Below are 25,265 nucleotides of genomic sequence, written 5' to 3'. Positions count from 1 at the left end.
GGGCTATACAGAGAAACCCTGCCTCAAAAAAACCAAATCCAAAAAACCAAAAAAGCAAAACAAAACAAAACAAAACAACAACAAAAAACATATGCCTGGTTGGTAGGAAAGGAAACAAGGCCAGCTCAACTGGAGAAGATGGCAAAGGATGGTCTACACAAGAAAGCCTCTTCCAACACAGCTTGTAATCAACTTAGCAAGAAATAAGCACGAAACATAATTGAGAGCCTTGGGAAAGATCACGCATGCTAAAAGCCCCAGGAAGGAGATGACAACTGCCCTGAGATCCTTGATAGAATGTGCCCACTTCACAGCAATGCAACAAAGAGTAAACAGTGAGAGCTCAGGAGGAAGACCATTGGGGTCCTGACTCACAGGTGTAGACACAACTCACCTCATACAGTCCCTCGAAGAAGGTGTTCTTGTCCTCCGTGCTCCACGACTCCCACTGCCTTCGGACCTTCTTTCCTTCTTCCTTCTCAGGCCCTGAAGATCCTATGTTCCGGGAGGAGGAGCGAGAGCCTCCTGCAGGGGTGGCAGGAGTAACCCCAGACACGTTTCCAGAAGATGATGTGCCACCGTCACTTCCTTGGAGAGAAAGGACTGTACAATAACATATTCAGAAAGCTAAGCGACAGGAGCAGGGAGGACAGAAGGGCACCAAGGGCTCACTGCCACACCAGTTCCAACTCTGCAACAGGTGATGCAGGACGCAGCACTCAAAAGCCACTGGGTCCTGATCAGAGGCCAGAGCTTAACAAATGTTTCTAAAATGTTTGTACAGTGAGGAGAGAACCTGTGTGGATTGTTTTAACAACACGGTGAATCTGGTATTTTGTCCATACTCAGAGTCTAATCCCTGCCTGTTGATCAAAGCCACAAATCACATTTCATGCTGATTCTTGCTCAAATGTGTCTTTTAGTTTGAAATACTCTTACCACATTTTTGAATCAACTGAACTTCAAGTGACAATCTACATAAATAGTGTTGGTATTTCAGAATATAGACCATTTAATGCTTAAAGTGCTACATAGTCTGAAGATCCCTTCTCTCTTTTTGTTCCTCTCCAGTAATAGAAATATAAACCAGGGCCTTGATATAGTAGGTGAACACTACCACTGAGCTTATCTCCATACCTAAAACCCTTCCCTTATCTTTCATCTGCTTCAACATTATCTCTGGGATCCTAAAATACTACACCCTTAAAAGTTCTGGAGCATCAGTCCCTGGTTTTTTTTTTTTTTTTTTTTTTTTTTTTTTTTTTTTGGTTTTTCGAGACAGGGTTTCTCTGTGCAGCCCTGGCTGTCCTGGAACTCACTCTGTATTTCTGTAGACCAGGCTGGCCTCAAACTCAGAAATCTGCCTGCCTCTGCCTCCCAAGTGCTGGGATTAAAGGCATGCACCACCACTGCCCATCTCAGTCCCTGATTTTTAGCAACATCTTTCCAAATCCTTTGCCAACAGGGTAGCACAATAAAATGTAAGGGGCCCTAGAGACAAAAATAAAGCCAGAGATTAGGAAATTTAGGCCCTAGCCTAGTGCTCTGCCAGTTGAGTTTCTCTTTGCTGTGTTGAACAGGAACTCACAGCACTCTTACATTAACCTGTAGTTTCCTTTTGTAAGATTGCAGAACCACAGAATGCCAAGACAGTTTCCAAGCCTGGAACAATCCTATGAGGCAGACAGATCACAAAAGTAAAAATTCTTCAAAAAGCAAATACAATACAACAGAATTTTTTGTTTTTGTTTTTTGTCAGAGTCATATTTTATAGCTCAGGCTTGCTTTGAACTCATGGCATCCCCCTGCTTCAGTCTCCCTAGTACTAAATGGCCTTTGTACCATATATGGACCAGAAAACTGTGAAAATGGTTTCCTAAAGAGACGCTGTAGGCCTTTCCAGCTGAGATTCAGCTCCTGGTCAGCCTAGTAAGGTGGCTCTTCCCGGATGCCTCAGGGATACTCATCCCCTAGTGTCTCCCTTTACTGCAGAGGTTTCAAAGAAGCAGCTTCATAGAAGAGTGTGAAAGATGGAAAAAATGAAAACTTAGAAGCCTATGAATCCACAAACATCTGAGAAGCCTCTCTCTGGCTATCTGCATTACAGCATGCGTAAGGGCTGCAAGCAGAGGAGGTGGAGACAGCCTGTCCCTGCAGCAGCTTTGTCTGCCCTAGTTACGTGCTGTAGTCTGTGTCACTCCATCTAGTGACTGATGGTGATGGTAAGATGTGAGAGCATCCTTGGGATCTCAGTCTTTCCTCAGCCTCTCAATATCCCATATGATATTCTCTCCATGCTGGGAGATGGCATCAAGCTGCTATAGTTAGGCAGCAACAAGATCAAGAGGAGAAATAGATCCTTCTTTATGGTACTGTATAGCTCAGCTTAGATAGCCTTTTATAATGTTCTTTTAATTTTTATATTCTTTTAATTCTGGGTGTTCATGTTGAGTCTGTCTATGGATCTATGAGTATGAGAATGTATCAGATGCCCATGGGGGCTGGAAGAGGTACCAAATTCCATGGAGCTGGACTTACAGGTGGTTGAGAGCTGCCTGGTATAGGTGCAGGGACTGAATTCAGGTTCTCTAAATAAACTGTATGAGTTCTTAACTGCTAAGTCACCTCTCTAGCCACATATTTGGTTTATTAAGTAGATGCTCAGCTTAGCATAGTCTCCACCCTATTGTGAGTTTATTAGGAAGCAACCTCATCGTGAATCAAACAACAGTCATATTTGAATATTTGGAAATAACTCACATTCAGAAATCAGAAAACTGCACATTCACACACATGGAAAACATTTTAGCTAGCCAGCTACATCAAATGGGCTCTAGTCTGTCATTTAGATATATGTGGATTAACTTCAAGAGTCAGCAGCACTATGAGACTTAGAGAAGTGGATGGCTTAACAGAGCAAACTGTCCGATTATCAAACAAGAACCATATAAGGCTATTTAAGTATTAGCTAAGAATAAAAACATGGTGGCACACACCTTTAATCCCAGCACTCAGAAGGCAGGTAGATCTCTATGAGTTTGAGGCCTGCCTGGTTTATGTAGGTGAGTTCCAGGCTAGCCAAGGGTTGTATAGTGACCCTGCCTCACAAAATAAACATAACATAATTAACAAACCATACACTAGGAAAAGCAGGTTTCTCAAACTTACTAGCCAAATTTCCAACAGTTAAAGACCTCACATGGCTCATGGTTACCATCCTAGATAGTCCAAAACATTTTTCTCTGTATGGAAATTGCTAGGCCAGTCAGTGTCGTATTTGCTACTCAGTATTTACTGCTCTGAACACAGAAACAAAGTGAAAATAGACTGTAGTCTGCATCTACCCAGCAATGCTACTCAGGTTCCTGGGCTACAGAGCAGGCCAAGGAAGGGCTGCACAAACCTCTAGACTATTCCTGCAACACAACACAATACATGTGGGGCTTCTTAGGCATTTGCAGCAGGCAGGCTGTGAAAGCACTTCTAGGAGACAGGAGGTGCTTCTGTGGAAAACTCAAAATCAAATCACAAGTTGAAACATTTCTCAAACAACAGAAAGTCTGGTTCCCAGGAACTCACAGTTCTTCACACTCTGCTGTTTAAGAAGTGTTGGCTATCCACTTCTGTACCCACAATGGAGGACTTCAGAGCTACTTCTAGTTTCCCAAGAAACACAAGCTCTTTTCTCCCCAGTAACAGCATGCCAGCCAGTCGGCCCTTCTGTGACCACTCAGGTTAACTCCTGTTAGTCCATGCTGGTGCTAGCATGCTCAAAAGTAGACACAGCCTCTAAATTCCAGAAGCCAAGTGTCTGACAAATGTCATGAGATTTCATTGTCTCACTGTGACCTGGACAAGGAGAGTGACGTGTAAAGGAGAACTGAATTAATGCCAATCCAAGTGAGAAGGAACCTTTGGGACAGAGTAGCCCAAATCCTAATCCTAGGCACAAAGTTACCTTCTCAGAGAGAAGGGCTGAGGCAGCAAGAGACTCCTCAGAGCAGCAACCACTGTCCAAGGGCCTGCCATTTGCGCTGAGATGCCGGGCCCCTCCTTCTGTTATTTCAGAAGTAAGGCAATCTGGACATTCAAGTACAAAAGTAAATTACTCCATGCAACCATTCCTAGCATTTACTATGTAGCATCCTAGAACTGAAAAGCTTTGGCCAAAGAACACTGATACCTAGACTCCCTCCAAAATTTCAGGTGCAAACAAAATAAATATAGGAGGCAGAACCAGGAACCCTGGCAGACTAATGACAACAGCCCAGAAAGTTCAGTCTGGAAAACCAGTCAGGAAAACAGAAAATGATCAAGGTGATCAGGAAAGCAGCTGAAGCAAAAGCTAAAAAGACAATGACATGACTTCAGGGAATACCGGTAGGACTGAACGCTTCCCCAGGGTGCAGGGGCCAAGGCTCCAACCACAGAAGGCTTTGCTAACGGTATGTATGATAAAAGTCAGCACATCTGAAACTTGAAGGGACTTGATAGTATACACAAACAAACTCCCTAGTGGAGAGCTCCCTAAAAGCAAGGACAGGTTCCTGTTCTCCCAACTTAAGCCTGGCACCAAGGTGTACACAATAGAAGCTCAGTGACAGCCCAGGAGCAGTGGAGGCAGACAGAGGCTGACACTGAGCACTGGCATAGTCTTTGCCTTCTATGCCTTAGTCTCCACAAAAGCATACCTCAGGATCTAGAGAGCCTCTTACCAAACCCATTACCGTCTCTGGCCAACATCAGTACCTCAATCTACCAGATACCTTATTGCTGCCAGGTCAGCTGTGCCCTACCAATTCCAACATTTTGCTCTCTATTCATACAGCTTGCCATCCCTGTAATAGCATCCCTATAATAGCATCAATTATGACCATGGTTTCCTTCCCCGTTGCTCTGACATCACCTGAAGAGGACAAAGGTAATTGTGGCTATCAACCAGGAATGCTGAGAAAACACAGTAGCTCCTCACTGCTACATGGCTGCACAGTACACAGCAAGCCTGGGAGGAACAGAACATGACTTCAACTTTAAAACACACAGATACGCTGGGCAGTGGTGGCACACGCCTGTAATCCCAGCACTCTGAGGAGCAGAGGCAGGCGAATTTCTGAGTTCAAGGCCAGTCTGGTCTACAGAGTGAGTTCCAGGACAGCCAGGGCTATACAGAGAAACCCTGGCTCAGAAAAAAAAAAAAAAAAAAAAAAAAAAAACCAAATCCAAAACACCAAAAAAAAAAAAAAACACCAAAAACCAAAAAACAAACAAACAAAAAAACCCCAAAAAACCAAAAAACAAAACAAACTAAAAAACAAAACCCACACAGATACATCTGTATATGACAAAATTCTGTCTTTAGAATAAGTAGAGCTCAAAAGTTTCAGAGAAAAAACACTAGTACCTAGTCCAGATCCAAAACCTATTTTAGAAGAGGGGAAACTAAGCTACAAAAGTAGAACACCCCAAGGTCACCAGGCAGGGAAAACCAAATGACCCAACTCTCACACTGTAAATCCAGGCTTCTCCCTATCCACGCTGCTGCCCACCTCCACACATGGGGTTACTATTCCTCTCAAGTTACTACCCTCCCTGGCCAAAACATCACATGACAGCAGCTTTTATTATACATAAGACTACAAAAATCAGGATTGTGGAAGGACAAAACTTGAAACTTGACCTGGCAGTCTTTCCCTCAGTTTGTGAAAGATAAGGAAGCAAATGTTAACCACCTCCCCAAACCACCTGGCTCATATCTCTATCTCTCTCTCTCTCTCTCTCTCTCTCTCTCTCTCTCTCTCTCTCTCTCTCTCTCTCCCTTTCTTTCTGAATTCATTTTATGTATGAGAGTACACTGTCACTCTCTTCAGGCACCCCAGAGAGGGCATCAGATGCCATTACAGATGGTTATGAGCCACCATGTAGTTGCTGGGAATTGAACTCAGGACCTCTGGAAGAGGAGCCAGTGCTCTTAATCACTGAGCCATTTCCTCCAGCCCCAAGATTTCTAATTCTTAAAAATACATTTTTTACAAACATCATGATTGGGTTTGTGGATGTAGCTCTTTGGTGAGACCTTAGGTTCAATCACTGAGAGAGGGAGAGAAAGTTGTGGGGAGAATAGAGGAAGGAGAAGAAGAGGAAGGGAAGGGAGGCGGGAAGGTTGGCAGGGAGGCAGAAGGAGAGAGCAAACAAGTACCATGTGGTAACTTCAGAGGATACCATTAAAATCTGCCATAATTTAAAAGAACATTAACTCACTGTCTTGACAGTCTGACTCTCGCTGTGGTTTGTGAGCTTCCTTCTAGGAACAAGGTACATTAAATCCAGACTAGCAGGCAACCAGCTAAGTCAAGAGATGCAGTGATTATCCTGGAGATTACCAGCCTCCTGTTCATTCAGCCTGTCCTAAGGAAGGTGTTTGTAAACCAACTCCAAGCTTGTCCACTCTTGATCACTGCACAAAAGGCATCCCTATGGCCTGTGTTTACAGCATATTAGGACAGGGACATTTCAAGGATGGCACACACCTTCAAGGCCCAACAAAGCCACCACAGCTTACAGGATACACAGGCACAGCAAAAAGCAAGAGTTCATGAAGGGAACCTCAGATTCTGTGTCTCTGCTGGCACAGGACATTTACATCAGAAGCTGGGTCAAGCAGCTTTGTTTGTAGAGTCCCAAAGATAACTAAGAGAGACCATTTCTACCAAGGTCACATAGGAGAAACTCTTCAGAAGCAAGCCAGTACTCAAGGACTGCAATTCCAATGGATGAACCCAAACACCTATCACTGGCCCAGCCATCATCATTAACATCCAAAGTTGCTACTTGATCAATATAGCAGGTGTTCAATAAACTAATGAGGATCCCTCCTCCAACTCTGGTCATTCAACTAGTCCCCAAAGATGCCATCTGTACGTACCAACTGTTCTGTGACTCTTCCAGGGTGATCAGAGTCCAAAATGCCCTCCTTTATACTCTGAAGGTGACTGGAGCCTCTACTCTTCTCCCTCAAGACCCCTTCCTTCCACTGAGTCTCCTGTCCTCATACCTGTAAGGCTCAGTGTCATACCTCAAAGATTCTTCCATCCATCCCACAAATAAATCACAACTAAAATCCCACTCTCCCTATAAAAACATAGGACCTCCTCGTGGAATACCACGGGGTTCCTCACTGTCTTCTATAGCCAATACTTTTTATCTCCATAGAACTACAAACTGTTGGAAATATCTTCTGTTCTAGGTAGTTTTTACATTGTTCTTTAGTGCTAAGATCATTGTTATCTAATCTAACAAAAGATTTCCATATACCACATATAACAACAGCAATTTTCAACTTATGACTTTGCTATCTGAAATAATATCTGACCAATCCAAAATAAGGTTTCAAATATCAAGATATTAAGACATTATTTACTAGCAAAAGGTGGTCAGTCTTACCTACCAAGGAAGACACTATGTAAACTACTCACTTCAGCCTTAAAAGGAACTGAACTAGGTGTAGTGGTGCATGCTTTTAATCCTAGGACTCAGTAGGCAGAGGCTGGAGCTGAGTTCCAGGCCAGCTAGAGTTCTATACTGAGCTTTCAACTTAGCATCTGGTGTTACCTTTCCTACTCACCAACTTCCTTGAACTTTGTAATTTATCATAAACCTTTGAGTAATATATTTGCATATAACAGCCTGCTGCAGCAGACCACTTGTGAATTCAAAGCTAGTATGAACTAGAGCGATCACCAGTCTCAAGAACAAAATTATATACAATTAGAGTCTTGATAGTTTCCTCTCTGCCTTGGGGTCTGCTACCTTCTGACATATCACAAAGAGGTGGAGTCTTTATCAGAAGTAGCAATCACATGTTCAGGCTGTCTTCTATTGTAATGGATGTTACTAAAGGTGTGGCCGGAAACAAGAGTCTTTGCATATGTTTGTCTTTTTTTTCAAACCCAGTCAGGGTTTTGTTGTGTACCCACAGCTACCCTAGAACATGCTTTGTAGACCAGGCTGGCCTTCAACTCAGAGAGATTTGCCTGCCTCTGACCTTGTGGACTGGCCAACTAAGGAAGAGCATCAGGGGGGCTCCTCAGTCCTAACTCAGGCTCTATGGACAGTCTCAGTAACTCTGGGTTTCAGTCACAAAAGGATCCATCCTTGAGTGTCTCTAGCATGTGGCAGGACTGGAAGAATAAGCAGATCTATCTCTTTTTTTTTTTTTACTTCAAGTATGCTTAGCATGGAAACAATAAACTAGTCTCTACAGCCATTCAAGAACAAAGTTATAAAAACAAAAAATGCCTGCCATGGAGACACTGTCACTCCCTTTATCACTAAAATAAGTAAATATGTAGAATCATACTACAAAAATTTTTATTCAAGTCAAAGTATCTACTTCTCTGTCCTCAGAGAAAAAAAAAGCAGAGCTTTACAGATAAACAGACAAGGAGGAGCTCCCTCTTCTCCATAAGTCAATCTTTCCAAACTCCCAATCACAATGAAACTTGAAAAGACAGAAATCAACTAGCAAAGAATCTGTCACTGCTTCAGCTGTGAGCTTCCTTCACATATGCAAATCATGGTTTTTTCCAAGTCAGAACTGAAGATGCAGGTATCCCTCACTTCTTACTGACCTACGCTGGCCAGCCAAAGTGGAGATTTCCAGTGTGTAAGAGAACTGTTCCTCCAGAGAGCCATTTCTGAGGGTCGGCTACACACTGTGCATAAGCATGTGGTCACACCGGATCTCTCCTGACTGTGGACACGGGTGACTAATGACTGAGGACAAGGTTCTCCAAAGCCAGCCTGGGGATGTCCAGGGCATGGCGAAGTGTATCTGAATGATCTGTGCAGCACCGAGAGAACTTAGTAGGAAGGCAGGCAGTGCCAAAGAAGCTGCCAGAAGGAACAGACTCTCACTGCCCTCCAGAAGCACTGGGACAGCTTACTTTACTATAGCCACATAGTGGACAAGAATCAGAGCAGAAGCACCAATGCTCTAAGGGAGAAGTTAAGCGGGAACCTCTTCTACCTGTGCAAACAAAAACAAACCTCTCTCATCACCTTCTGGCTCCCAACCCGCTGGACACCAGCTTTAGCATCCCTGCTATGAGCACAGTTACTTCTAAGGTGGAGTGCTTTCGGAACTATTTCTTCCCAGCAGTCAAACTTCTAGAGGCACCAACAATTGCTATTGTTCCTTTTGTCTCAAGTGGGTACATTTTGGACAGAAAAGCAAATCTGCATGAACAGAGAGAACTGAGCAGGAAAGGACTTGGTAAGTGAAGTATCGATAGGAGTGCGGGTGCAGGCCTTCCTGAAACACCACCACCAAAGTCCCTGTAGATGTTAAAGAGCTTAGCACTGGCCCAAGAAGCTCCAGCACACCAGTGTCCTCTAGTAAAAAGTGATTTTACAAAATAATCAAGAACCAAATAAACTTGTGAGGTGACTTTTAGTTTTAGAAACAAAGTTGCCTCATACTTAAATCTTTAAATTGGCACACTCACTTCAGAATCCTTTTGGGGACACCATGAATCTGGATGAGGCCCTCCAAATAAGGATGAGGCAGAAGTGAGTGTAATGGACACATCTGTGTCAGACCCTCAGTACAGGTTCTCTATTGGCTATTGAAATCTTTCTTTTAAAAACTACCAGGATCATCTTGGTAATTTAAATCAATATTCCCAAAGAAATGAAACATAAACTATAATAGTTCAAGTGCTGCTATAAATAAATGTTTTGGGTTTTGGTCTTTAAATACAGAGTATCACAATGGAGCCCAGGCTGGTCAAGAACTTGCTATGTAAACCAGGCTGGCCTCAAACTCACAGCGATCTACCTGCCTCTGCCTCCCAAGTGCTTGGATTAAAGGTGTCTTCACACCTGGCTGTAAGTATAGAGAACTCACTAAAAATTGATGTCCCGTTTGCTTTTTTGTTTTTGTTTTTTTTTTAAGTGTTATATAAACCAACTGTCAACTATATTGGTTTTGGCAAGTAATCTTAGCCCTCAGGAAACTGAGGCAGAAAAACTATGAGCCAAAGGCTGTAGTGAATTCCAGGCCAGCCTGGGCTACCAGCAGATTTTGTCTTTAAAAAAGAGGGGCAGGGATGAGGGGAAGCTTGGTCTGAAGAGAATGTTAAGACCAAACTGCTTGCATAGGTAAAAACCAAGATGCTGAAATAGAAACAGACAAAAGCAGACTGGGAGATAAAGGTGTGTGAAGAACCCACATGGCACTTTTTTTTTTTTTTTACTTTGGTAAGAGGCTTCAGGAAAGCAGTTACAGTCTTAACACAGACAGTTCTGTGGACTGCCCCTGATAGGTCACCACTGATTTCATCAAGTGGAAATCCTTTCTGGGTCACCAAATATACCTCAGTTGAAACTCTAAGTGTTCCATTTCTCTTTTCTTCAAACTTTCAAGCCAGGAACACTTTGGTAGAAGACAATAAGCCAAAACAAGCCTCTGCCATCCCATCAACAGCCTCTCCAGCCCATGCATTACAACAGCCAGTTCCTCTGTTACATTCCCACTACTTGAGGTATGGAAACAGAGTAGAAACTTTCTCTGCCTATACTTGAACTATTGTGCATAATTTAAAATGGCCATCCGCAAAAAACTGTCAGAGACCCTTTGGGAATCTATTTCTCTTGCTCAGAGAAAGGACAGTCACTGCCCTGTATATTAATATAAAGAGGAAAGCAACAGCCTCTAAGGAGTGAAAGGGGACACGTGCCCCCCCCCTGCAAGTGCCACCCAGGGAGGTCTTGTCAGACACCACGGGATAGGGTGCCTACCTTTCCCTCGCGGCCCGGAACCGCTGGCACCACCACTGCCCACAGCACAGGGTGCGTCCTTCCTGGGCCTCTTGCTCTGTGGTCGCACGCTGGACCTTAAGAAATGGTGCTGGTCCTGGGGGCTGCCCTGCGGTGGGGACGGGGTAGGCAGCCCTCTGGGTGGCGCGGGAGCTCCGGCGGCCCGAGGGGTCTGCCCGTCCCTCTTTGTGCTGCTGCTGTCCGCCGCGTCCGCGCCGCCGGGCCCCTCTCCGTCCAGCGACTCCTCATCGGCCGTCCGCTTGCCCAGCTTCTTGAGCCCTTCCTCCCCGCTGCCGGCGTCGCCCAACTTCACTGTCATCCTGCGGCGAGAGAGACGAGGAGCGGTGAGGCGGGCGGCGGGCAGAAGTTTACCGCCGGCCTCCCAACATGGCGGCCGTTGTTTGTTTCAGCGCCGCCCGCCGCCCGCCCGAGGGCCCGCACAGTGCTGAGCCCGACCGGACCGGGACCCCGCCCCGCCCTGGGATGCCCCCTACCCAGGTAGACCAACGCAGCCCGGAGCCGCGGAAGGCACGGCAGCATGACCTGGCCTCTGCGCTTTAGGTCCCGGTCCCGCTGTCCCGCCACCTACCCCGAGGAGCCGCAGCTCATGGCCCCCAGCTGGAGCCCGCCTCGCTCCCCGCACCGCCCGTGGCCCCTGGCCTCCTCTCTGCTCCCGAGCAGCGCGCGATCGAGCCGCGCACCTGCCTATTGCAACGGCACGCGCTGCCCTCGGAGCCCCCAGTGCTCCATGGGCCAAAACTGCCTGCCGCTCCCTCCAAAGCTGGCATGCAAGAGAGGCTCTGCACTCCGGGAACCTTCCCAGGAGGGAGATGGAAGACGAACCGTCTACACCTCTCATTCAACAAAGCCTGTTGCAGGGAACAGGCTAGGGAACACCGGAAAAGTGACAGCAAACACTGGTCTGTTCCAGTCGGATTTCAAGACTCGGAACTGAACTATGTAAACAATTCTGGAAACGACAAGATTCTTGATTTAACTTCTACTACTGTCATAAGATATCGATTAACAAAATAATAATTGTCTGCAGCCAAGAGGAGTTACACTCAGAATAAACTAAAGTTCAGGTACATTCCAACATCTTAAGCACAGGCTGTGTACGTGATGGAAGGAGGACAGAGAAACATTGCGTTCTTCAGCAGACGCCTGGTCCAACATAACTGTTGAAAACATTCCACTTAATAAGAAAACCAAACAGAGCAAGGCACCAATGATAACAAAGAAACAAACTGAGGTAAAGACCGAGATGTAAAACTCAAAGTACCACCATAAAATGGTGCTGCCAAAAATGGTGTGCCGTTTTCCTGTCTGGCACTGATCTTTCAAATACTACTTTAAGAAAACTCTGGCACAGAACCACACCAGACACAAGCCCACGCTATGTGATTTTTATGGCACAAGACTTCCCTTCCAATGTATTCACTTCTACCCCCTCACCAAGGTTCCCCAACCCCTGTCATAGTGCTAGGGAGTGAAACCCATTCCCTGAACCAGCACTGCCAACGGCACCATGCAAAATGCATCAGTCCAACCGGACCCACTCGCCAGCGCGCCAGGCCGTGTCCCCAGGCGCATTCCGGTCGTTCCCCAGAGGCGGTGGACTCCATAGGAGTCCGTCACCGAAACCCGTCACTTCCTGACCGTGGGAGGCGCGGGCACTGCGGGCCTCGTCCCGGCTCCACACCCTTTGTCCCATTTCGGGTGGGAGAAGCTCACACCTTCCTGAGGAACTGACCGCTGGCTGCACGCGGCGTAGCCCGCAAATACCGCGGCCCCACCGCGGGTCCCGTAGGCTCCCGAGTGCAACCTGCGGTCACCTTTTTCATCCACGCTTCCCGGCAACCTGGCTCCCGGCTCCCGGGCCTCCGCGGAACCGACCGGGCCCGGCAGCTCCGGCTGCGGCGAAGCCGCGACGCCGGGCTGGTGGTCAGGTGTCAGGCGCGGTCACTGAGCACTGTTCCTTTCGCAAGCCCTCTCCGTGGACTGCCGCACGGCTAAGAGGGCTGACGGCGCCGGTGCTGCCGCCACTCGCCCTCCCACACCCGGGACGCCGCGCTCTAAACAGTTCCGGCTACGGCGGCCGCCGGGGACCTGAAGTCGGCGCCGGAGAGGGGCGGGGCGAACGTCCCGCAAAAAAAGACGAGCACGTCCAGCTTTTCTGCGGGCGCGCCCAACCAGCTAGGCTGCCATTGGTCAGCAGTCGTTACGTGCGCGCGCCCGCACAGTATACAGGGGCGGGCCCGCAACGTGGGGCCTGTTGTGACGGCAACCTCGCGCCCTTGCGGGTTATGCGTCTCTTCCGATTGGCGAACCGACAGCCAATAGGATCAGCGTCCTGGTTGTGATTGGCTGAGACTATGTTGACGGATGCGTGAGAAGAAATCACCGCCTTAGCGGGGCGTCTTGAAGCGCGCGTGAACTCGGGTGGGGACTATCACGCCGAAAACAGGTTTAGGACCATAAATATATCGTAGCATAGTCCAGTAACACTTTTGCTATTCGAAGCGATAAGGAAATGTTTTTTAAAAACTCTAATGCTTATACTTGTGGCATTTGAAAATGGGTATCCCAGTTCGCAGGAGGTCCCCGCCTCTAGTTATCCCCTTAGCTCGTTGGCGTAGACCGTGCTACTGCGCCTGCTCTCCAGCGACACCCGCCGTTGGCTAACACGGGCTAAAGTGCGCACGGTCGCCCTGGGAACCCTGTGCCTAGCTGCTGCAAGGTTCTGCTGAGTACAGCTTACAGCGGTCTCCCGTGTCAGCGTGCCACACTCCGGGGCGGCGTCCGGTACTCAGAACGTCCCTGAGAAGCTCTCGAGCCGCGCCCTCCCATCCGAGGCGATGCAGCTAAGCTCCGCGAGGTGCCGGCTGATGGCCTGCGTGGTGGGGTGGGCAAGATGAACTCAAAGAGAAAAGTATCTGGAGCTTAGACGCAACTTGCCCTGAGTAGTAAATAGTTCTGGGCCAACCGTCAGCAGAAAACCCAAACTGTTCCTAAGGCGGGCCTCAGACTCAGAGCTGCTCCGGGAGGTACCGACCGTCTTCGGCTCTTTCCGCCGCTAGTCGCCAGCCGTCGTTTCGGGACGCATCGGAGGCGCGGCTGTCCCTCGACTGCTTCCGCTTTCTTTAGCGGCGTTGTCCCGGCAACACGGAGGCACCGGGAATCTGGCGAAGTTAGATTCCTCTATCTGAGGTGCAAAGGGATCTGGGGCTGGAGCGGGTAGTGGCTAGGGTGGGATGGGATCGGCCTGAGGCCTGCCAGGACCCTCTCGATTCCTCTCGGTGCTGGCTTCAGGAGAATTGCCTCTCTGCACAGTCCTAGAGCCCCCTGCTGGACGTTTTGAGTTACAGTGTGGGTCCCCTGGATGCATTTAGTATTAAGTTGGGGGAAGACAAGAAAGCCAAAATCCTTTGCTTGGATAATCGTTGGGTGTCTTATAACGTGACCTGACTCTAACTACCTTGAACAACACAGTCCTTCAGTAACGTGTACATGATGCAGCTAGTGACCTTATTCTGGCCCAGAGAGCTAGACTTTAGATCATTGGTCACTACCCCGAAAGGCTACTTTAGAACCCATCCTTTTGGTCCTAACAACAAGAGGAGTCTCTGAGAGGAGTAACTTGTCTTTAAGCGTACTTGTTACTATGATTCCTTGGGCGGAATGAGTTTAACCAGCTTTCCTAAGAGTTGGCGTGATGGAGGCACTTGCCTCTGAAAATGATTGACAATAAAAATGAGGATCTCTAACAAATAAATAAATAAATAAATAAAATGCATTCTCAAATGCATTTATTCTCAAAATTTCTCAAATGCCTTTTTCTCAAAATGTATTCTCAAATAAATAAAATGCATTTCTTTAAGGAGCATTTTTAAGCTGCTATGTGTCTTTGTAGGTTTGTTTCCCTTTTGTAGTTCTATACATAGTCACTCCCGGCTGGTTTTCCCTCTGCAGACGTCATCCCTGACTGGGTCTGTGCATCATCATGGCGTTGTATTTTGACCACCGAATCAAAGCTCCAGATGCATCCAGCTCTCCCTCCCACCTCACATGGCACCCCACCCACCCGTTCCTGGCAGTCGCGTCTGTAAGCCCGTCTTCCGGAGGCAATGTAGACATCTACCTTGAACAGGTGAGTCCCTGGAGCCACACTGGCTTCAGCAGCTCCTAGCTCTTGTGTTCTTTCCTCCTCCTGAGTCATGAAGGCCAGGAGGCAGCAGAACTCAGCCCCAGAGCTCTCCTAATCAGTTCCCTCCTAAGGGCCAGCTATTCCCAAGCATCGAAGCCCTGATATCCAGCAGTTCTTTTATCCCTGCTATAGAGGTTCAAGAGCATGCTTAAATCTGACCTCCTAGCCAGGCAGTGGTGGCGCACACTCAGGAGGCAGAGGCAGGCAGATTTCTGAGTTCGAGGCCAGCCTGATCTACAGAGCGAGTTCCAGGACAGCCAGGGCTACACAGAGAAACCCTGTCTCGAAAAAAAAAAACAAACAAACAAAAAAAAAACCTGACCTCTTGTGCCGTATATACATGCCTTCTTCAACTCTTTGTGTTGGCCCTTTGAATTTTTTTAGGTTTATTTATGTCATATTTATGATTTTTTGCCTGCATGTGTGTATACGCACCAGGTGCACATCTTCAAGCTCAGAAGGCATCAGATCGACTGGGACTAGAGTTATAGATGGTTGTGAGCCATCATGCTATTGCAGGGAACCAAACCCAAGGCCAGTAAGTGCTCTGAACTGCTAAGCTGTCTCTCCCACGTTTCAGACTATACTAGCTTCTGCTATAACAAATTGCCACAAACTAGGTGACTTCAACAGCGATAGAGGCCAGGACACCTGATGAAGATATTCATCGGATGACCCATGAAAAGGTGGAGATGAGATCAACATGAGGAGTTGGAGAAGGCAGGGGGTCAGATCTAAGCATGCTTTGAACTTCTGTGGCAGGATAACAGAACTGCCGATGAGAGCCAGCAGATCTGGATTTCGCTGGCCACCCAGCCTAGCTGAGGCAGTAGCTCCAGATTCAAACAAGAGACTGTCTCAAAAATCAGATGAGCTGATGAGTGAAGGTGCTTGCTGCCAAGCTCGATAACCTGAGTTCAGTCTACAGGAGCCACACGATGGAAGGGGAGAACCAGTTCTCTCAAGTTTTCCTCTGAGCTCCACACTATCTTGGCACACACATACACACAATAAGTAATGTTTTAAACCATGTTTTCTTATTTTGTGTGAGTATGTAAGCACCGGGCCAGGACCCTTGGGTGCTAGAAGAGGGCGTTGGGTTACTGGAGCTGGGATTAGTGATGGGAGCAGACTGATGTGGCACTCGCAGCTGAACTCAGATCCTCTAGAGGAACAGCAAAAAGTCTGTTTTTTTAAAGATACATTTATTTTATATATGATAGTACACTGTCGTTGTCTTTAGACACACCAGAAGAGGGCATTGGATCCCATTACAGATAGCTGTGAGCTACCATGTGGTTGCTGGGAATTGAAATCAGGACCTCTGGTAGAGTAGTCAGTGCTCTTAACTGCTGAGCCACCTCTTAAGTGCTGAGCTGAAGCTGTCTCTTCAGGTCCCAATAATTTTCTAGTTAAAAATAATGTGGAGAATGACTGTGGAAGATACCTATCATTAGCCGCTGGTATCCACACGCGTGTTGTACTGATGCTAGCTTTATGTGTTAGACGGCTTCTTGTTGTACCTACCATCACTATCTACAACAGGAGGTTTGACTTCTTGTCCTACATAGGGTGAGCCCGTGCCTGACACCCACATTGAGAGGTCCTTCCAGGCCACTTCACTGTGCTGGCACCCAACAAGGCTTATCCTGGCTATCGGCTGGGAAACTGGAGAAGTGATAATGTTTAATAAGCAGGACAAGGAGCAGCACACAGTGCCCCTGCCACATACAACGGACATTGCCATCCTCAGTTGGAGTACCAGTGGGAGCTGCCTGGTGTCTGGAGATAAGGTAAGTATGCCATCTCCATCCCCGCCACCATATAGATGCATATGAACGATGCTAAAACCCAAGTTATAGGAAACGTGTGGTTTCCGGGTTTAGCTGATCTCTTCAGGCATAATTGCAGGGGTTTTTTTTTCCCCCGTTTCATTTCTTATCGTTCGAGAATGTCATGCATGCATATAATGTGTTCTGATCAAGTCTATCTCCAATCCCTCCCCTTAAATTCCTTTTCTGTCCCTAAAACTCTATTCCTTCCCAATCTTATGTGATCTTTTTCTTTTTTATATTTGAATCAAAATTTCAAATATTTATTCTAAGACACCCTCATGTGTCAAAGATGTCTCTAATTTTTAAATGAGCATGTTAAGGGACTGCATTCATAGAGATGGAGTCAGTATCCAAGACACCAGCCTGCTGGTAGCACTCCAAAATCACCCACGTCCATGAACACAGTTTTAGTGGCCCAGAGTCTAGTTTGCCCAGATCAGGGCTCCTTACCTCTGGCGAATTTTGCAGTGATGAGAAACTTAGGAATCTCACGTGCCCCATAGCAGAGGTTAGTGATGCTGCCCAATGCTCTGCAATACACCAGACACTTTCTATGACAAGAATGACCTTCCAGAGCTAAGAAACCCTGGTTTGATTCACAATTATACAACAGAAATCTCACAATGGGCACGTTTAACTAAATGTAATATTTTGGCATGTTCCCAAAGCTTTTAAAAGTCACATAGTGTGAAAAGACTTCACAGTCCATAGCCCACCCTCCATCTCTCCACTTTCCTCAGCCACACACTTTTTAGGTCTTTCAGTTCAGGTTCTCATCACCAGTAGCCCTTGCCATGCAATGGTGATGGTCCTTTGCTGGTGTTCTATTGCTGTGAAGGGACACCATGGCCAAGGCGACTCTCAGGAAGTGAAACATTTATTGGAGGCTCACTTGCAGTTTTAGAGTCATTCATGATCATCATGATGGGAGACAGGCAGGCATGTCTGTGGAGCAATAACTGCGCTCTTCACGTCCTGATCTACAGGCAGCAAGCAGAGACACACACTGAGCCTGGTGTGGCTTTTGAAACCTCAGAGTCCACGCCCCCAGCAAACCATTTCCTTTAAGGAGGCCACACCTAATCCTCCTAATCCTCTCAGTACAATTTCTTTCCCTGGAGACAAAGCATTTATCTTGAGTTTATGGGAGCCATTGTCTTCCAAACCACCACACCCCAAGGCCACACACTTCTGGCCTTTGTAGCTTAAGGGAAAAACATTACAGTATGAAGCCTTCATCAGAGATACACTACTGGTATCAGTGAGTGCTTCAAATCAGTGGGAAAGGGCAGTGGTGGCACACGCCTTTGATCCCAACACTTGGAAGGCAGAGGCAGGCCAGATTTCTGAGTTCGAGGCCAGCATGGTCTACAAAGTGAGTTCCAGGACATCCAGGGCAACACAGAGAAACCCTGTCTTGGAAAAACAAACAAACAAACAAACAAACAAAAATCAGTGGGAAAGACCAATGAGTTCTAGATATTTCACAGATGTATGTGGCCCTGAGACAAATATTTTTTTCTTGGACACTTAGACAAAGCTCACAAGTACATTGATTTTTTTTTCCCACATAAAGCTTAGCAACACCCTCATCAAGGACTCTATAAATATCAAGGCCTATGTCTACAAGGTGCCAGAGAAGCCTTAGAGAACTACATACAGTGCCTGCAGAATTTTCCAGAACCACTTCACCTTGACTTTCTCTCCCTGTCCTCAGGAGTTGAAGAGCCTGAGTGCCTAAATACACACACACACACACACACTCTCTCTCTCTTTCTCTCTCTCTCTCTCTCTCTCTCTCTCTCTCTCTCTCTCACACACACACACACACACACACACACGTTCACACACTCTCAAACACACACATGCATACACACACACACACACACACACACAAATATTATAAGAAATACTTGTTTACCCTTCCCGTAGATGTCACCAGTTGTGTCTACCTTTTCTCTGCCTGTGTTCATGTTTTTCTTGAATATTTGCAGATTCATCATAGATGCTATGATACTTTATTCCTAAATACATAGGCATCAAGCACCTAAAATCTCAGTCCTCTCCTACATCACTACCAAGGCTCAATCACATTCAGGGAACTAAACACTGATACAGTACTATTACACCACATGCAGTCCATTTAAAATGTCTCTTGTCTGGACTGGGAAACTAAAGTTCTTGCCACGTAAACATGAAGATCACATTTTGGATCATCAGATACTGGGCGGTAGAAGCACACATCTTCAATCCTAGCATTTAGGAGGGAGAAGCCAACCTTGTCTTCAGAGCTAGCTCAGGAAAGCCAGAGCTACACAGAAAAACCCTGTCTTGGAAAATGAAAAATAAAAATTAGATCATAAGAACCCATGTAAAAGCCAGGTTGAAGAAAGAAAACAAGAAAAAGGAAAAGCTTGGGAACAACTGACAATGCCCAGTGGTGAGAGCTGGGGGAGTGTGAGCAGCAGAGCAAACTGTACTTGGATCAAAGCAGGAGATAAATATTCAGGAGTTCATACTGATATAAACAAATGATGGGAAAGAGGCAAGTCTCTTACGCTGAAGCAGACCAAATTGTTTATGTTGATACTTCATCCATGAGGAATGTCTTATTTAGGGTTTCTATTGCTGTGAAGAGATACCATGACCACAACTTTTATAAAGGAAATATTTAATTGGGGTTGACTTACAGTTTAGAAGTTTAGTCCATTATCATCATGGCAGGAAGCATGGCGGACTGCAGGTAGACATAGTTCTGGAGAAAGCTGAGAACTCTACACCTGCAGGCAGCAGGAAGAGACAGTGAGGCACTAGGCCTGGCTTGAGCTTCTGAAACCTCAAAGCCACATACTTCCTCCAACAAGGCCACACCTCCTAAGAGTGCTCCTCCCTGTGGGTCTGTGGGAGCCATTTTTATTCAAACCATCATAAGGAAGTAGAATCCCATCCCTTAAGTGAGAACTGCACACTGCATACTTCCTTTTTATGTATACAGCATAAAAAGAGGAAAAAGACTCATTTTACAATGGATAAATCTACTCTGGGGAGAGGGGTCACCAAGGTCAATCTCCACAGTGATGAGTTGTGTTCATAGTAAGGACTTTCCAATAGGGAACTGCTCCTCTGGTCTTCCCCCAACAAACCCATAACCCCCATCCAGTTATGGGGGAAATACCAGATAAATCCTAGTGGAACTGTATACCTGAGCAGCTCTTTAAAATAAGCCAATAAGGAATACCTGAGGAAATCACAGCCCACAGAAGCCTAAGAAGATGTGACAACTCTATGCCGCGGGGAATCCTAGGCAGGCTCCTCAGAGAAAAGGGATATTAAGGGTATCTGAAGAGCTCTGAATGAAGTAGGGTAGACTTAGTTGGTGGCAATGTAAATATTAGCTCACTAATTCCATTCAAGTACTTTCTATGGTGTTTGTGGCAGTGCTAGAGATTGAATTCAAGGCTTGTGTGCACTAAGAAAGCACTACCACTGAGCTGTAACCCCAGCCCTGACTCGTTGATTCTAAGGAACGTACCTTACGGTTTAGTAGCAGGGGAAACTGGTGTCAAATATAAGAACTCTGTACTGTCTTTGAAATCTTCCTGTAAATCAGAATCTGTTGTAGAGTCACCAGTTTATTCTAAGCACATGACAGCTGCTCTCTCTAGAAGTTATGTAGAGGAGGGGCCGAAGATAACAGTTGTAATTCCATAAATACTTTTGAGTAGTTTAGCGTTTCTATAGTGCACATTTAGTACAGTAAATTTTTTGAATAAAAAAATCAGTACTGTTTTGCTTCTCCATGTCTGTTCACCTCCTAGTAGGGAGCTCTCGGTAAGAAGTGTTCCTCACACATTGCTGGCCTCTTGCAGCTTGGGGTCCTGCTCTTGTGGAGATTGGACCAGCGAGGCCGAGTACAGGGAACACCACTCCTGAAACACGAATACGGGAAGCCACTCACCCATTGCATCTTCCGTCTCCCCCCTCCTGGGGAGTAAGTATGAAGCCCCATGTGGTTTGGTGTCTGTCTACTTCATCCTGGGCGTAGGGTGTATGGCTCTTGACCCAGGTGATCAGCCCATAGTCATCCTGGGAATCTTGACTGTTGCATTTTTTACTCTCAGGGATCTGGTACAGTTGGCAAAGGCAGCAGTGAGTGGAGATGAGAAAGCCCTGGACATGTTTAACTGGAGAAAAAGCAGCTTTGGAAGTTTCCTGAAGACAGGGTCTCAAGAGGGGCTGTCTTTCTTTGTCAGTCTCATGGATGGTGAGCAACTTGGGATGTAATTGTAGAAATGAAAGAATGTGAGGGAGGCTTGGCTAGGGTTTTAGGCTGACTGCAGTGCTGCTGTGTAAAAGGAAGGCAGGCTACAGCGCATGGATCTTTGGATGCTGGGCTCCCTCAAGTTGCTCTCCTGCTTAGATGTTGCCGTGCTTTGCTCTAGCAAACATGAGGGCAGGCCATCTTAATTTGTGTCGAAGGGTTTTCTTAAAAAAGTTTTGTTGGGTTTGGTTTGGTTTGGGGTGGGTTGCGTTTGTGTTTTTTGAGACAGGATCTTACTGCTGTGTACCCATGGCAGGCCTGAAACGTGCTGTGTAGACCAGACTGGTCTACAACTTAGAGACCACCTGCCTCTGCCTCTCAAGTGCTGAGATTAAAGGCATGTACCGCCACCGCCACCGCCACCGCCACCACCACCACCACCACCACCACCACAACCACCACACAGAGGTTACTATTAATCACCATCTGTTGATTGTATTTTTTTCCCTATGTTGTGTGTGTGTCGGAGTGTTATTTTGTTTTTACCTAGTCTGAACTTAAAGTCTTGGCCACTCTCTTGCCTCAGCTTCCTGAGGGCAGAGATTATAGCTCTACTACCACACTAACTGACTGATTTTAATGTCACTTATTCGAAGTATAAGCAGGAGACATGAATCCCAGCCAGGGCTGAAACAAATACACCCTGAAGCTAATGAGAAAGAGTAACAGTCTTACGTGGTATGTAGTTGAACTAATTTAATCTTATACCTGTCTAGCTTACAAATGAATGAGGCTCAGACTATGGTTATTTTATTTGGCTTTGACAATTACTTATTCTAAACACATGACCCCTAATCTACTCTAATTGCTGGCCTGGCTACCTCCCCACCAGTATACCCCAGATTCTTGCTGTTCCTCCTGGTCATGTTCTCCTGGTCCATCTCTTCCCATGATACCCTCCTCCTTCTCCTCCCTCTTCCTCTCCTTCTTCTCCCTCCTCCTGTCCTCAAGGTCCCTCCTCAGACCCCAAGGACAGGAACCGAAGCCCCACCTACCTCTCTTCTGCCCAGCTATAGGCTGTAGGCATCTTTAATAACTAATAGTTTTAAATTAAAGAGCAAGCTTTGCAAAAGCTGATACATATGAGAATTCACTCATAGACAAGTAGACCTTCAGGTACAGAATTTACCATTACAATACATAGCAACAGACCAAATCTCAACTGCACTGCCTGGCATAGACCCAGGAAATAAGAACCACAGGAGGTGACTGGATTTGAGAAGGGAGGCTGCTAACGTCGGAAGAGTTCATAGGGTTTATAACTTTTGAATAGGAGAAATATTTTGTTTTAGAGAATAAAGAGATAGATCCAGTGTAGAGGGGAAATTAAAGAAGTCTCAGAGGGAATATCTAAGTGGGTGCATCACCATGGGCCAGAGAGAAGGGTAGAGGAAGGAGGGCAGAACTGGGCGGACTGATGCTAGTAGCCTGGAAGAGGATGTGTACAGAGCTATGGAGGATCTAGATTTACCTCTCTGCCTATTCCCCAAGATGAGGGATTTAGGGTACAAACTTTATGTGTTTTAATTTCCCTCTGTGGAAGACAGGGTTTATGGAAGCGTCTGCTGTCTTGTCTATAAAAGACCTCTGTAATCTCTGCTTAATAAGTTCTAATTGTTAAAATTAACTTAGATGATCGTGGACTTCCCATTTAACAAGAACTCAAGTATTTCATGAGGAACATGATGAGACCAGAGGACAAGAAGGTCCCTGAGGAGGCTCCTAAAGAACTTCAGAAATGAGCCAGAGAATCCTGGGAACCCATCCATCACTCAGACACCTAAGAAGAAGCAAAGGAGGCAGACCAGATGCTGCTGACTCATGTTGAAGTGGTAGTTCAGGGCAGGACAGGCCGAGGAGGAGTGTAGGTGGAGAAGAGGCCACTGGTGCCACTGACCCTGAGGCTTAGATGCTAAGGAGCTTGGGAGGACAAAAGAGCAAAATGATGGCAAATAAACCACCTAATGGCACAAGACCTGAGGAACAGAGAGAAGAGTCATCCTTTAGGATCTCAGGGTAGGGAGGGTATAAATATTCCTGAAGAAGGCCGGAGAGATGATTCTGTGGTTGAGAGCACTGGATGTTCTTCCAGAGGTTTTAAGTTCACTTCCATCTGTAATGGATGGACAACCATCTGTAATGCCCTCCTCAGGTGTGCAGACATCCATGAACACAAAATGCTCATATACATAAAATACATGAACAAGTAAATCTTTGGGGCTTGGAGAGATTGCTCAGTGGTTAAGAACCCTGGCTGCTCTTCCAGAGGACCCATGTTTGACTTTCAGTCCCACTTGGTGGCTCACAAACATCTTTAATTCCAGTCCCATGGGAATCTGATGGCCTCTGTGGTCACTGCATGAATGTGGTACACATACATGCAGGCAAAACAGCAAAACACCCATACATATAAAATAACAAGCAAACAAACCTAAAGATACTGAGCAGAGATGATGGAACAATTACAAGGCTACAGAATCTGATGGCTGGATGCTAATTGGTATCTCCCAGGGGAGTAGTGGAGAGGGATCACAGACGGCTAGCCTAAGCAGGAAGGCAGATCATTTCAGGGATGGTAGCCTGAGAAACACTGTGGCAAATGAAGATGATAGATATACTGTCAGAGCTTCCTTGGTGTTTTTTGTTTTTTGTTCTTTTTTTTTCGAGACAGGGTTTCTCTGTGTAGCCCTGGCTGTCCTGGAACTCGCTCTGTAGACCAGGCTGGCCTCGAACTCAGAAATCCAACTGCTTCTGCCTCCCAAGTGCTGGGATTAAAGGTGTGTGCCACCACCGCCCAGCCTGTCAGAGCTTCCTTAAGGAAATAGAAATGGCTGCTCATGGGCATCATTGAAAGACAGATGACCCAGGAGCCACCTCTCTCCCTAGGGACAGTGCACTATGTGGATGAAAAGGGCAAGACTGCCCAGGTGGCATCCACAGACAGCTCCATCCAGACCCTGTTCTACATCGAGAAGAGAGAGGCACTGGTTGTAGTCACACAGAACCTTCTCCTGTCTCTGTATGTGGTGACTCCTGAGGGAGAAGCTGAAGAAGTCATGAAGGTAGGTGAAGGTATGGTGCTGAGGTATGCTAGATTAAGACCTGGGACCAGGTTTTCTTGCCTGCTTTGTCTTTTTCAATCTTGGTTAGCAAGATTGACAGCTCACTATCACTTGCAAGATAGAGCAGCTAACGCAGTTAATCAGTGTTCCTTTTCACGCTAGGCCATTTGGTATAAGTGAGGAAATTGAGAATTTTTCCAGTATCTCTGTACAGATATGGAGAGAATCGGAGTTGCCTAGGTGGCCAGGCTTGCTCCTGTTCTACGCCCTTCTCAATTAGAGAATTCAGCATGAACATCTCGTTGGGTTTCCACAGCAGAACTGGATGAACAGGAGACATGGTCCCTACTTTCTAGCTATATGAGGAGGCTCTTTCACTGGCCCAGAGCTGGGGGTGCCATTGCCCAGTGTCTGCTGCAATGTCACTCCAACAAGATGGTCCTTCACACCGACTGTTTGCCACCATAGGGCTTTACTGTTTTACATAGTGAGCAAATGTTAGTTAACCTTGATGAATGGTAATGTTTTTAAGATACCAAGCTGTACATGAAAGACATAGAACTGTATTCTCTACATGTTTAGGAGGGCCACAGGAAGGTCGGCAGTACCACCACATGCTTTGGATAAAGGCCACCTGTGTTCCGTGTACAGTTCATTTGAGAGCACTGCTGCTTGCTGTCCCTATTAACCTTATGCCCGGCCCCTTTTTTAAGTATGCATGTTTTGCCAGCCTTTGTGTCTGTACACCACATACATGCTTGGTGCCCATAGAGGCTAGAAGAGGGTGTTGAATCTCCTGAAACTGGAGTTGTGAGCCACCAAATGGGTACTGGGAGTTGAACCCAAGTTTTCTGGAGAACAACCTGTTGAGCCATCTCTCCAGCCCCCTATTGTTTATTTTATCCGTTTTTGGGGGTTTGGTTAGGTTTATTTGTTTGTTTGAGGGTTTTTCCCCTTGGTTTTTTTTTGGGGGGGGGGTAGCTTATTTTGACTGTTTAGTCTTGTTTTGAGACAAGGTCTCATGT

The 25,265-nt window shown here is 46.4% G+C and overlaps 2 protein-coding genes across 4 annotated transcripts in view; one reads left to right on the top strand and one right to left on the bottom strand.

Annotated features, from left to right (window-relative positions):
* The window catches only part of Cramp1 (cramped chromatin regulator homolog 1), a 49,786-nt gene extending 36,837 nt beyond the window's left edge, over window positions 1-12,949 (bottom strand). Inside the window, exons 1-3 of one of the 3 annotated variants that reach the window (XM_052194626.1) lie at window positions 12,651-12,949; window positions 10,798-11,135; window positions 395-603 (exon numbers count right to left, since the gene is read on the bottom strand). In XM_052194626.1, coding sequence (XP_052050586.1) covers window positions 395-603; window positions 10,798-11,134 — 546 coding nt within the window. In that variant the 5' untranslated portion in view covers window position 11,135; window positions 12,651-12,949. The remainder of the gene's footprint in view (window positions 1-394; window positions 604-10,797; window positions 11,136-12,650) is intronic. The other 2 variants (XM_052194624.1, XM_052194625.1) reach the window with 2 other exon arrangements.
* Window positions 12,950-13,239: 290 nt separating this feature from the next.
* The window catches only part of Ift140 (intraflagellar transport 140), a 76,859-nt gene continuing 64,833 nt past the window's right edge, over window positions 13,240-25,265 (top strand). Inside the window, exons 1-6 of the mRNA XM_052194623.1 lie at window positions 13,240-14,025; window positions 14,788-14,965; window positions 16,594-16,815; window positions 20,727-20,848; window positions 20,979-21,121; window positions 24,065-24,240. Coding sequence (XP_052050583.1) covers window positions 14,819-14,965; window positions 16,594-16,815; window positions 20,727-20,848; window positions 20,979-21,121; window positions 24,065-24,240 — 810 coding nt within the window. The 5' untranslated portion in view covers window positions 13,240-14,025; window positions 14,788-14,818. The remainder of the gene's footprint in view (window positions 14,026-14,787; window positions 14,966-16,593; window positions 16,816-20,726; window positions 20,849-20,978; window positions 21,122-24,064; window positions 24,241-25,265) is intronic.

This window comes from Apodemus sylvaticus, chromosome 10, assembly GCF_947179515.1.
Source record: "Apodemus sylvaticus chromosome 10, mApoSyl1.1, whole genome shotgun sequence".
NCBI classification, from domain to species: Eukaryota; Metazoa; Chordata; class Mammalia; order Rodentia; family Muridae; genus Apodemus; species Apodemus sylvaticus.
This window is presented reverse-complemented; position numbering and strand designations above follow the sequence as displayed.